Source organism: Gavia stellata, chromosome 2, assembly GCF_030936135.1.
Source record: "Gavia stellata isolate bGavSte3 chromosome 2, bGavSte3.hap2, whole genome shotgun sequence".
NCBI lineage: Eukaryota > Metazoa > Chordata > Aves > Gaviiformes > Gaviidae > Gavia > Gavia stellata.
In genome coordinates, this window is record NC_082595.1 from 36,297,360 (window position 1) to 36,312,227 (window position 14,868).

The window sequence follows — 14,868 nt, forward strand, 5'->3', positions numbered from 1 at the left end:
AACTGACGCAAGAGTTGTAGTACATGATCGACTGAAACCATGCACCCAAGTATTTTTTTAGTCTATGATGCACATAAAGCACAGAATTCTAAAACAAAAGAGGGTGTTAAGAAGACAGCTCTGACCAAATAGATTGCCCATTGAAAGCCTAACTCTGCAGAGACAATTACAAATGAGAAACAAGCCATAATGAAAGGCACTGTGAGAGCAAAAAAAAAAGCATGATAAATGTTGACTACTAGGTCTTAACTTGCTTTTCAAAAAGTTCAGTTGGACACATTCTTTGCAACCTCAAATTTTGTAATTCTCAAAGTTAACCATTTTTAGTAAGATTAATTTAACTACAATTTTAAGTATTTCATTTATAGAAAAATGACAGGCATCTACAAACTAACTGTTTAGACTGATTTTATAGGCTACCATTCTCCTTCAGCACTTGGCTTCCCCTTCATCCATCACACACACTCCTCTTCATCCATGGTGTACAGAAGGCACCCGAATGTCTAGCACTAGCTTAGAGGACTCCTGCCCTTATGAGTTGGACCTGTATAGTGACTAAACAAGAAAAATAATCCACTACTTTCTACTAGAAGTGTCATGCACATGCACGACATCACTAAAAGTCTAATCCTATGATGTTAATTTGAAGAAATTACTAATACAAGCATCACAATAACAAACTGATATCCTAACAAATATGTTCGACTTGTGTATCAGTACCAGATGCAGCTAATTTCTTCTCACAGATTTCCAAATTTACTTTGAAAAATAGTAAGGGAAACACTGTCCCTAGCCAAAGCAAGTGCTATTTACTTAGTCTTTACTTGTCTTACCTCCACCCTGCCTTCCTTTTTTTTTTTTTTATTTACACACACACAAAACCCAGAATATCTGCAAATAGTTAAAGAGCAAAATTTGAAAGTAAGAATGAAATGGGAATAAGAATATTAACAGATAAATGACTAGGTAATCACCTGTCTTAACTTAATTGCACTCAAGGCTTGAAGAGTTCAATGGGGAAGAAATAACTCTCACAAGGATGAGATATGGACCAAGTTCATTGGTACTGGTGAACGATGCAGAGCCTACAAGATAACTATCAGAGACTAAAGGACAGGGTTTTTATCTCCCATGTATTCTAGACTGTCTTCCATCCTTTTGCCTCCAAGGGCAAATACACTCTGGAGATCTGACAGCCTTATTTCTGAATAGAATTATGACAATGTATGTCATCTTTCAGTAAGGTGCTACCAAAAAAAAAAGTAAGCTATTGAGCGTGAACCAGGGCTCAAAAGAACCTTATCTTTCAAAAGGTAAATCAGATGGTCAGTAATGGAAGGATATCTAATAAAACATTAGACAGAAAGGAAAGAGCTTCATACAAATATTAAGGCATGTCTCTGTTTTATTAGCATCTAAACAAAGGGGGCCTTTCTTAATGAATACATTCCCTTACCATCTGCAACCACAGTGCGTAAAGCCTCTCATAAATACATAAAGTTCAAACTCAAAATTAACTTTTTTGCTCCCACTACTTCTACTAGAATGTTTTTCCAAATATCTCATTCAAACTGGAAATTAGTAATCAAACTATTTTAGTTCTTTCATTTGTATTTGTATCAGTAGTTGACCTTTTGCCAAATCTTCCTTCAGCCCTGCTGGTACTCTGTAGCCTAAGTTTATTTACAGAGACCAGTTATATTCTCTCTTTCCTTCCTACTGCAAGGGTAAACAAGGCAAGCTCTGTTAGCATCCTTCCCTGTTTACCACTAGGGAATGAAGAGCTTAAGTAAAAGAATCGGAACAATAAATAAAGAGGATGTTATCATTTTCCTAATCCATATTAGGGATGCTATTAAACTCTGATATTACCAAATTGAAAAAGGATTTAAATGTTTTGTCAGTAAGTACCCCATAGTAAAATGAATCCCTGTGTTCATCGTTCTGTTGTACTAATTAAACAGTTTTAACTAAAATGGTCAGAAAGTACGCACAAGCTGTTTATCACTGCTGGCCTTTGAGCTTCGGTATACTCAAAGGACATGCTACTTTAGATGCGATAATTACTGAGTTCTTACATTTTTACTGAAGAGGCGCAGAAGAGTTCCAACAGAGAATTTCACATTAATCAGAGCTAACAGGGTACTTATTAATAATAAAGCCATGATTATAATAGAAAAACATTTATTCAGTCCAACATTTGTAGGTACTAATTCCAAAAACTGTTTAAAATGATATCAGACAGAAAGTTTAGCCTCAGCTCTTCAGGGAAATTCAAGAAAATTAATCATTTATCTGAAGCATAAGAAATGCTCAAGACTATCAACTATTCACTCGCAAACAATAGCATATCCTTCATTCTTCTGCTTCCTAAGAGCTCAATAATTTTCCTGACATCTTTTCTTCTTTTAAACTCTGATGGAAGATATTTCTCCATGGATTGGAAATGCCTTCAAACTGTAACACCAAAGACTTAAATGAGCGTACAAAGATTTAACTGTGACTAAACAAGAAAAATAATCCACTACTTTCTACTAGAAGTGTCATGTACATGCTCAACATCACTAAAAGTCTAATCCTATGATGTTAATTTGAAGAAGTTACTAAATACAAGCATCACCATAACAAACCAGTATCCTAACAAATACGTTCGACTTGTGTATCAGTACCAGATGCAGCTAATTTCTTCTCACAGATTTCCAAATTTACTTTGAAAAATAGTAAGGGAAACACAGAGAGAACACATTTTTAACTGAAGGGCAAATTATGGACAACTAATGGAATTTAATCTTCTGGGTGCCTTCTGCACAACTTCTCGCTCAAGTTTCAGAAGTACATACATGGTTCAGAAAAGCTAAGTAGCTCGTATCTCAGTTTCAAGACTAAAATTTCTATAAAGATCTAACACCTTTCAAGGGTGCTAGAAGACAATAATATATACAAATATACACAATTGCAGTACTGTAGCTTGCAACGGAAAAACAATGAGCCAGAAAGCAGACCACCCCAACAGTTACGCAATTTAACAGATTGTGATTAAACAATGGAAAAATGCTCCTTATTAACATGACATACAAAAGAAAATTAGTTATTCTTTAGCAAGACTTCTGCTTATGTTCCACTTACTAGTACAGAAGTAGAAATGCAGACTCTACACAGTCGGCATTTAAAAACTACAGGCTGTTTCAGGCAATCAATTTTTTTGAAAGGTGAACCTTACATCAACTATGGTCTTAAAATAAAAATTAGAATAAAAAATACTCAATATGCACTCATATGAAAAACTAAACTATTAAGAGACTACCGGTGATTTTATATATTTATTTTAGCTTTGTAATTCAATTTTATGTATTCTTTTCTCTGTGTAGGTACACAAAGGACAGTCAAACAGAATAGCAAAGTGATGTAGGCTATAAAAATTTACTGTTTCATCTCTTATACATATATGTATACATGTATGTTTATTTATACATATATAAAACACAGGTTTGTTTAAAGTTATGGCAGACCATTATTTTTATGCCTCACAATTAATTTAAGATAATGTGCACAAAATGGCACTATAGTACTATTCAGTATTCACTACAGTCAACTAATCTATATGCTTAAAATTGTAAGTCAAAAATATCAAAACATCATAAAAGTTCATTGATAATTTTTTATATTTCTATTATTAACAATATTACTAAACCTAGATCAGAAAACAGTTTCTGGTCACTCTTCTGTGAACAATCTTTAAGTTTATTCATCTTTATGTCTTTGTAAGGTACACAAGATTGTCAGCTGGAAGAGAATGATGGCAATAGAAAGAATTAACTGGATTTATCTGACAAACTCACTCTGATAGCCTGCACAGCATGTCTTCCCTGTATCTGATAATAATTAAATCAATTGCTAGGTATGAGTAAGAAGTTTCATGTAACACTGATTACAATGAAGTTATCTTTACAAGTGAAATTAATCTTTACAAGTGAATTTTACAGGGTTTTTTTACAAGTTGGAATGACGGTACGCCAAACCTGAATGCTGTACTAGCCTGAATGCAAAGCAGTTTAATTTCTAACTTGCAGAAAGACCTTAGAAAGGGCCTACATACAAAACCACAGCTTTTTTTGTATGTAGTGGTATATTCTAGTTGCTTAACCAATTGTTAAGGCTGTGCAGATCCCATTCTGAGTAGCTAGGAACAAATATAGACACAGATAGACAGGCAGGAACACATAGAGAATGCTGGGCTTGGCTTCCCAATGAAGCTTGAACTGCCAAGTACCACCATAGCAAAGTACCACCATAGTGGTAAAAGCTGTACATTTTCTAGCAAACATTTCACATCATCTCACAAGAGCCAACTACTTTTTTATTCCAAGTCACATGTATACAAATCAGAAGTGTCTTCAACTTCTGAATTTGTAAGAGTTTATTAAAATAAATTAGTGATCACTTCAAGGGCGTTCTTCTGAAGGCACACAAAGAGCTAGCAGTAGCTAGAGAAATCGTACACCCAGTTACACAAGTGCTTTGAGAGTAACTACAGACATTCTTTCCTACTTATTTACACTGTATTTGATGATTAACTGGCAGTGAAGAACTAGGCTACTACACCCTTGATTTCTAGAAGAAAAGCTTAATTATAGGAAATCCAACCTCTTTTTCTTCCTCCTATCTCATTATCCTGTTACAGCAAGCATCAAGTTCTGTAAAAATTACAACCAATAACTAAGGCAACTCTTCACAAAGGACGCATTGTCGAGTTATAAAACCAAGATTTCAACAACTAAGCTATGTTTTAAAAAGCCAATAAGCAATATAACTTTAAGATATATACTGATATCTAAGTACAGAGCTACTTACATCTCTTACAGAACAAGATCCTCTCAAAAATCTGTAATTCCAAAGAGTTTCAAAAGAATCACTGTTTTTGGTGCGGGGATAAGTATGCGTGTACATATATGTATATAGATACGCGTATGTGTATACTTACTTTGGAAGAAAATCAGAAGGGAAGGGGAGAGAGATGGCCTTACGGCCAACACAAATTCTTTGAACGCTTTTTCCAGTACAGGTATTTTAACCCAAAAGCAACAAAACAGCTTTGTGAAAACTGAAAAGGGAGGACATGTGTCTAAATATTCTGTTCTGAATAATGACTCGCACTTAGTTTTCTTCATGGAGTATGACACAATGAGGTTTTATTTAGAGGCCTGTATGTTCTAAGCAGCATTAAAATAATAAAACTCAATTTGGAGAGCTTAATCTAATTAATGATACAAAGAAAAACCACAGAAATACACAAGTGTTACTTCCATTTTTTGCTGTTCTGTACTTTCTTCCACTTTATACCACTTCAATATGCAAATGCCTTACTTGGACCCTGCACTCCTCCACTGCAACAGAACCTCTAAATTCTATTAGGGAGGAATAACACAATTTCTTATTTTGTCAGTCATCAATGAAAATAGCTGGGGTAGATTTTGACAGGACTATTTTTCCCGAGTTGTTTTACGAAACCATTCAGACCCCAGGAGTTCTAAATAATGCTCCTAGTTAAATGAAACCATTCTCCCTCAAAAAGGTAGGTGTACAACAGAACAGAACACCCAATGGAGAACACAACATTGACATGCAAGCAAGGAGCTTTGCTAAGCGGGGGGGGGGGGGGGGGGGGGGGCGGGGAGGGGGGCGCAGTGGGAGGTGGGAATGGGGAACACAAACCACAGCCCCAGGATAAAGACACTTCTATATGCAACAGAACTGGTTACACAGGTATGGGACAAACTGTAATAGAGATTAAGTACAAGTCTCCAAAAGGTCTCTAAGGATTCTCCAACTGACCTTTAGAGACATACCAAGAGGAAAAAAAAACACTGTCCCAAGAACTACTTACCTCATAAAACTCACTACACAGTGTCTCAGGACTGACAGTACCGAATGAACAAGATAATTCAGATCTTAGATCTATTGCTTTATAATCCATACTAGTTTGGTATTTAACACAACCTTCTTCCACTCACACTCACTACAAATCAAGCCACCAAGTAGAACATACACTGCTTCCCTAAGAAGTATCTTGTCAAAAGCAATTCAGTGTGATCCAAGGGTAGCATCACATGAAATTTACATTTAAAGACAACCACAAGGATCAAAAAATAATTTAGGGACTAAAAAGATATACTTACATCTGGATATTCTTTTACAGGCACATATAGTTTCTCTTGTAACTGTACAATAGGTCCCACAGCATCTGGTAATTCTGCACTTCTCTTCTCCGTACTACCATTTAATGTGTCGTTATACATGTCTTTCCGTACTCTGCTAATTTCTGTGGGGGGAAAAACGTATATTAGGTATTAAATACAGTAACAGATTATAATCTAGCATGACAGTCTTCTTTTTCTAATCTTTCCCAAATCTTAATGACATTTTCTTCCTCTCTTCATGAGCATCATGGTAACTTGAAATAAAAATCTATTCTCTTTTTGTTTAGGTTTTTTGTGTTTTTTTTTTTTTTAAATTGCAGCACCAATCTTAAATGTTTTCTTTATGTCTGTAAATTTGCTGCCTACTCATCCTGTTTATGGAATTCAGCTATTGTAGTAAAAATCACGTACAGCTCCTTAAACCACTTACAAGATTGTTCACATAATTTAAAAGGTGTATAAAACCAGTTCTTTTACGTATTTTTATAATAAAGCATCTAGAAAGCAAAAAAATTAGAAATCTATACCTAACATAAAAAATACAAAAATACATCTATACATTACTATTTGCTAGTTATAAGATTAACTATAGCCTTTGGAAATGAAATGGTGTATCTTTCACAGCAATGAGAAATCTGACAACTCAAGGGTGCAGTTACTGAGCAAGCACACAGTGTGACAACAAATCAGTAAATACTGTTCTACTGACTACCCCCAGTGAGATAATGAAAAAATGAAGACAAGTATGGTATCAGAGACCTAGGCAACCTCTATATACACCCAGAAGTCCTACTACTTCACTGCAAAGTAATGAAAAACTCCTCAACAGCACCAGGGAATGTCACAAGTGGACTTCTAAGTACTGTTTCTACCAATTACACCTGTATTACCCACACCTTGAGGTATTTACTTGCAAGATGTGCTTGAGTAGTTATAAACAAGGTAGTTAAAAATGGATAATTTGATTCAAATCCAGTTTAGTTTCACTAAACTGTAACAATCCTAGAAAGGACACAAAGCTTTCTCTTATTTAACCAAAAAACACATTTAACAAGAGTTTATATTTCATTTGTAGAACTGTTAAACTGGTATTTAAATTGCTGCTCTAAGAATAAAAAACCCCACACTTCATAACTTACAGAATCCCAAGTAGTATAAAATTTTCTCAATGATTTTATTCCAATATCACTAAACAATTACTTAAAATGAATGTATTAACCAAGTTCCGAACTGAAAACTAACATTTAAATAGGCATTGTTCCCAAAGCATTAAGACTTATAATAGTGTGGGCTGTATAGCAAAACCAGATATCAATAATTCCAGTCTTTTACTTAGAATTGTTACAACTGCTTTCAAAATCTTCAGAATTAAAATGAAACTGAAAACAGAAATTTTATGTTTTCATCTGACCACAGGAAGCCACAGAAACAAGAAGTCCCTTGAAACTCTAGCAGCAGACAAGAGATTAATATAACCTCTGTTTAATAATCAATTTCTTCTCTGGCAAATGATTTACAGCTGAGATTTCACCACCTGAAAAGCTAGGGGGAAGAGGCAGAGCATCAGAAACGACGCATCTGAAATGCAGCCGATCTAATTTTCAACTCAGTTAGTTTGAATTCTAACAAACTTACACTGCATAATCAAGAACAAGTTGTTTCTCCAACTAAAAAAAACACACTCAATCGTGCATACTATATAAAGATTTGGTGGTTAACACCTGTTTAGAATGGAGAACACAAATTTTGTTATCATATAATCATAGCTCAAGGAAAAAAATCCACAGCTGCTTTTACACTGACAATTTTGGCAACAGGCACAAAATCCTCAGAACTACAAGCAGTATTTATACTGGCTTCAGTACATAAAGAAATTCTTTAGCACATCTCTTTGAACAAATATTATTATCTTTTGGCAGACTTCGCTTCCTTTTCATTCTCTTCAGATTTTCCATTAACTTACACTACACTGAAATACTAGGCAGTCTGCCGAAGTACTGAAGCATAAGTAGCAACACGGTCATTTTTATTTATATTTGGCAGCTCCAGAGTAGTTGCACTGAAAATTTCATTTTAAATTATATCTTTCACTTAGAATATAATCACTAACATTAGATATCCTAGTTTTCACAGGAGAAAGAGCACTTATTTTAATCTTTCCCTTGCAAATACTTGTATGTCACATTTGTGACACCGTAGAGCCAAACATTCAGAATACGCAGAGCTAGTATGATAAGCTGACTTGAGGAATACCACTGAATTGTGGCTTGTGTGAAAGTTAAGCCATCTATCATGCCTCAAACGTTACATAGAATGAAAACACCTACCACCTCAGGATTTTCTACTCCACTACAGGACCAGACACATGAAATTTAGTTTTCTTTGCATATGTAGGTTTTTATCTTCTCTCTACATTCAAGCCATTGGTAACACTGACAAACGTCAAGACAGGGTTAGTCAGCTACATCAACTCAGCTTTATCATTGGCTCGTCAAGTGCTACTGTTTCTTCTGCTTCTTGGCATTTCATATTCTCTCTTGCCTTAGACACTTTCCCTAAGACTTCAGAAGAAACATTCAGAAGTAAAAAGGTGAAACAAGAAGCATGTATTCCCAGTTTTATTTTAACTGCTGACCGGGTCTCCAAACTCCCCTTCTGTATAATACACTATCTAGGAGCCTCTCTTTTCACTTATCTTGTATTTGGCAGAACTGAAGGACTACTACTTAAATTATAAAATAATTAGACCAATCTCCAGTTCACCCATTTGCTCTCACATCTAACTATGGATAGAACACAACCTATCTTCCTACCCAACCTGTTAGTCCAGCCAGCCAGAAGCATTCTCCCAAATACACAACTTGAAGTTATTTATCCACTTAATATGCATCATGGGTTTTTCCAGATTCTGCTGAATCTTTTTACACATATTCAAGATTTATTTTTTCTTTTATGACTAACAGCAGTTTTCTCAGATACCTGCCTCTTGTTTAATCACACCTCTTGTGTCTCAACAAGAGTCCATACAAAAGTATTGAAATTTGATCACATAATCTTTCCTTTTACCATCTCCATTAAAACAAATTGAAGCATCTAGTCTCTCGAGTATGTTGCAACTTTGCCACTCACTTTAAGCAATTACGCATATCTATAGAACTATCTGCTGTGTTTTCAGCACCTCCCAAGAGTTTATCAGAAGTGCAGTAAGATTCCAAAAAGCCTCACCAGCAACATATTAGAAAAGCTAAAAGCTCCACTTCCATTTCACCTTTAGCAAGTATCCATTTTATTCTGTTCTGAAATACTTAAAAAGACTTAAAAATCTGAGGACAGCAGCAGTACAAAAGTAGGAAGGTCACATCCTCAAAGCACACCTTTTTATTTTTTGCCATTGAATCCACATATTAAAAATAAGAGGAACTCAAGTAAACAGCCTTTTATTTAGATTTACTTCACATCATTTCTTACACACTACCAAGCAGATGTCTTGTCTTCTCTTCCCAAAAGCTTCTTTGGCATGTCTCTCATGAAATCACACTTCCCAAGTTCATTTGCAAGGCTTTAGCTGCTCCACATTTACAAGTTGTTACAAATTCTTCCACCACGGTATCTCACAGGAAGCCAACTGATTTAAAAATAAGGAAAGCTTTACTTTCAAAGCGAACATCTAAGTACAGTTCTAACTACTTTACCTCTATCTTAACACCGCAGTGATAATTCTCTAATTCACCTCAGTGGTAACACTCTACGGATTTAAAAGAGAGTTAGTAAGGAGAGATACTTAATTATAATAGTAGATATGGCTAAAAAAGCATACAGCAGCTTCACCTTACCTCTAAAACCTGTGCTCTCTGTCCCTGAAAACTATGCCAGTAATGTTATCTTTTGTTTCCTTCATCTACAGATAGTATTTTTCAATCTAACACCTTTCTAAGATATAACTTGAACCAGGACACACTGTTTATACTGACTACATCTGCCTACAAAAATGTACTTTTTTGATTTTTTCCATGACACCTAACAACAAAGTATTCTTCCCTCTCGAGCACATGAAGGGCTGTGTGCAGATGGATGTTTGCCATCACATTAAAAACCACAAAGTTACTGCTTTTCAGCTGTCAATTATCATTCCCTTAGAGGAAGTAAGACTCTGCACATGTGTTTAAGACTGTTGGATTGCAATGTAAAATGGGTTTACATAAACCCTCAGCAAGCATATTCAAAGTAGGAAATCACTGAAAAGGTTCAAATTCTTCCTCTCCCATCAGTTTCAGAGTTGCAAACCACCCTCACCTGCAGTGCCGACACCTTCAGAATTTCTCATCATGAAGGCTTCTTCTGAATTACAAAGCTTTATCTTTTGAAGGACAACCAAGCTTGGACACTGGTTTTAAACCAATGCATCCCTCATTGCAGTTTAAACTAGAACTAAGAATTTGAAGAACTGAAACAGATCTTCTGATGTTAAAAATTTGCTCCAATTTAGAGCTACAGCGGTTTAAAGAGAGCTAAACTGATGCTGCTCTCAGCCTATGTTCCTTTCCTAAGTCTAACACAATGTTAAGCCATCAATACACAAAGAATTTAATTCTTTAAACTGAAGAAAATAAGAAGTGTTTATCTGTCACAGAAGAGCCACTTATTTTTACAATGCACAGAGCAAAGGAGTGTGGAACAAACCAATAGCCACAATCAGCAAGAGCTTCAGAATGAATCAAAACACTAAACATCTTATAACAACACTCAACATGCTTCCTTAAGGAAGTAAAGCACCACACTCCTAAAGATTCTCAATCACAGGCTAGTTTCCATGTGAAAAAAAAAGTTACAAGCAAATTTTTAAAAGTTAAAAATTTAAGAGGTATGGTGAGAAGAACAGTTATGTTCATATAGCTAAAAATCTACATGGTACTTGGATCTCAGTGACACATAGAACATTCAGTTTCAATTTTTATGTTTTTTGGTTTTTTTTTTTTTTTTTTACATATAGCATAACTTTATGTATTTTGACAGGAAAAGTTAATTCTTACAATAAATGTGTTTCTTACAGACTATGGCACTAAAACCATGTGTAAACAATGCCTTCACTATTTCCACAATAATTTTTTGGGAAAAGTGAAAACTTCTGATAACTATCTTGGGAAGCCCACTCAAATTCAGGAGATCATCAGGCACTGAGCTGAGGGCGCAGGTGGGGAAAGCAACTGATTCAAGTCCCTTCTCATTCTTTACCACTAAGTAGTTTAATGTTTTGGTTTTTTAATGTGAAATGCAACAACATGCGTGCAAAAAGTTACTATTTTTATAAAATATTTTTACTGCACACAACTGCTGCTTGATGATCAATTTAGGAATTTAAGAGTTATTTTTAAACAACAAAATACATTTTTTCCAATTCTTTTGCGATCAGATAGGTCTCCAAACTAGTAAACGAAGATTACAAACATTCTAATATACAGGCATACAATTACCCCTTTGAAGGCTCAAAATCCACTGAATATGGATCCAGGCAGACAATCCATTTCATGTTCCATTAAAGCATTACCCATCAATTAGGCCACTGCAACTAGATACCAGTTAGTTTTATATAATGCACAGTGTCTTCTTAAAACAGCATCCAATAATATTGTAAACAAAGCACCTGAAAAATGTAACTAAGAATGGAGAGAGAAACAAGCAGAAAAAGTATGTAACACATATTCTGCTCTTATTGAAAAATCTCTAAAGACAGATGGATTACAACCTCTCTTGAAAGTGTTCTGAAGGCTAACACAGAGCATGTGCTCAAACTACAAGATGAGCTGTGTGCTAATGATGTTCACTCACTGCCCAAAAAGAACGTTGTTGACACAGCACATACCAAGTACAACCTTTATTATAAAAAATTAAAACAAGAACCAAAACAATGTGACATCACCCCTTTTATGCACTAAATTGATCAGCACTTTCTGAAGAAATTAAAAAGAATCTGCAAGTGCTGGACACCACCACTGAGAATATGGCACACAAGTCACACCCCCCCCCCCCAAAAGTGTTTGCATTTCAAATATCAATTCATCTTTTAATGCCTTGGAAAAACTCTAGTTTCTTCTCCTTTGTTCCTCTGAGCCCAATCTAGCAGTACACTTCTGATGATTAAACAGTCAGTCCAATGATAAGTGGGCAGCACTTTCAGCAATTTGTCAGCATTCTTGGTATAAAAATCCAGTCATTTCTTTTTGCAAGAAGAGCCTGCAAAACTCCTTCTGTTGTGGGCAGTTGTAAGGTTTGCATCAAACCGACTTCAAAACCAAATAGAGCACACTCATCTGTTCTCTTTGTATAAATGTCAACAGAAAGCTTTTAAGTGCTTTATTATTGGTGGAACATTGCAACTCATGTGTTTTCTAATCTCGCAGCTTTAGTATGCTTACTTGGCAAAGAAATAGTTGGTTTTATTCATCACAATTTTAACAGTCTTCACTGTTAACACCAGTGCTGTTTGCTACTATTGCTGATGCAGCAGAAACAGCAACGCTAGCAAAAAACCAAGTCATTTTTAATATTGTGCCACATGAACCTGTACCCCACATGCATCATCAGTGTACAGACTCAAAAGCTGGCAAGAACTTACTCTACCCACCCCCTGCTATTAATCAGTGAAATGCCTAAGCATCAGGCAAACAACATTCCTATCATCTTTCCTTCAGAAACCAATACAGAGTAAAAAAATAAAGATTTAGACAAACATCGTCAAGCATCAAAGCTGATAAAACAGTCCAATTCTGACAAATTTTCATACATCAGCAGTTTTGGTTTAGAGCATGACATTGAACTCTTACATAATTAACTGGCAAATTTAAAACAGTCATGCATTTGTTTCCATTTACGAAAACTTGCATTTATGTTATTTAATATGATGGTATGTCAGAACAGCCAGAACAAGTCTGAACAAAAGTCCATCAACCCTGCATTACATCTGACAGTGGCAATCTGCATCCACTTAAGAAAATAATATAAGGAAGATTAAATACAGTCTCCTCAATTTTCTTGGTAAACTCAAAAAGCTGTACATCTGAGATGAAGTCCTGTCTCTCCTCATATCTCAGTACTACACTCCAAAAAACCTACAAATCTTTAACATAAAAATCAGTTTAGAAGTTCCTACGAGGACAGCCGAACGAGCCTTTCAGCAGTCTACTTGGTGTCTTCAACTAACGTCATCTAGCAACTGACATACACTATCCATCCACATCCAAATGAGTATCTTTGCAAAACGGAAAGCTTCTTGAGGCGAGTAATTAGCCGATAGACAGAAAACTGTACAACTAAACTTTTAAGAGTCAAGGAAAATTAAGTGTTTTAAAAGTCAACATTAAAAATCACAAAAACAAATCTAGAATATTCATCTCTTAAATCTCAGATCAAGCTTACATAATAACTCAGTTAAAGTAAATGAACATATACTGTTCTGCTTGTTACAAAATTTCCTTACAACATGGGTTAGATTAACAGCATCAAACTCTTCAAAGCATTTTCCACTAGTAAAGTCCATCAGCGCAGCACAACTACTGAAGCAGATTTGGTGGCTCACATTCATATCAGGCTTAATTACTACACTTTCAAAAACCTTCTACTCTAGCTCCCTTTAGCAGCAAGTTGCCCCCAAATACTTAGTTACAAGTAGCACAGTTAACATGTACACCAAGCTGCTAAATCTATTCGAGGTTTTTGTTTGTTTTTTGCATACCCAGTAGCATGAATCAAATGTTTGGCAGCTAACCATAATAATAAATGACTTGGGTATCTTTGATGCGGGAGACTCAGCAGTAATACAATTCTGTATGAACTACTACTAATCATGATCAGAAAGATGAAAGAAAGGAGCCATCCATTCTATGAGATTTAAACAACGTTACTTGTTGCTATTCAAAAACATCAGCTTAACAGTATCAGCTCAGACAGAACTTCCATGGTTTTAGTTCCTCAGGTGTGTATTTTTAAAATAAAAATATTTTACCTCAGTTCACTGTGTGTTTTTGAAATTGCTCTTTGTGAACAATGCAGACTGACTGGTCTGCAAAGGACCTTCTCTACCCAGACACTATTCCATGTTCCCTACATTTAAATCTGTCCATTCACAACAGAGTCAATTGCTGTCCAATTTCTACAGGTATTTTCAGCATATGAAATAAATTGTATATATGTTGAACAACTATTAAGTCATGAACTGAGAAGCTCTCCAGTTAAAGCCAGAAGGACATTCTCTCAAAAAGTACACTGAGCACTTCAGAAAACAATAGCCTAATTCACATCAGAACCCCCTCGGTATCAGCAAAGAAATCCCACACCCTATGCTATCCCACCAGTATGTGCAAGGAGTGCCTAAAAGTAAAAGGCAAGATGCTTTACAACCTTTAAAAGAAAACAAACCAATTTAAACAAATTCCTGATTGAGACCCTCCAAAATAATCAGTTTTGAAGTTCAGTGGAGAATTAAAATTCTGATGGAGTTATCTAAATTTCAGTTTTGTTTATTCTTGGAACTGAGAGGAAATCAAATAGTGAAAACTTCTAGAAAAAAACAAACTACTTGAAAGAACTAAATAGCAGCACCATTAGATTCTTTCCTGCTTTCCAAGGGTGCATCTTAACATGCACTTTAGAAAGAATACCGTAAAGCACATGGAGG

General features: G+C 35.3%; 1 protein-coding gene across 7 annotated transcripts in view; it reads right to left on the reverse strand.

Annotated features, from left to right (window-relative positions):
* Positions 1-14,868, reverse strand: part of QKI (QKI, KH domain containing RNA binding) — a 166,907-nt gene that overhangs the window by 122,983 nt on the left and 29,056 nt on the right. For all 7 annotated transcript variants that reach the window (XM_059835232.1, XM_059835216.1, XM_059835211.1 and 4 more), the window contains exon 2: positions 6,177-6,319. In XM_059835232.1, coding sequence (XP_059691215.1) covers positions 6,177-6,319 — 143 coding nt within the window. The remainder of the gene's footprint in view (positions 1-6,176; positions 6,320-14,868) is intronic.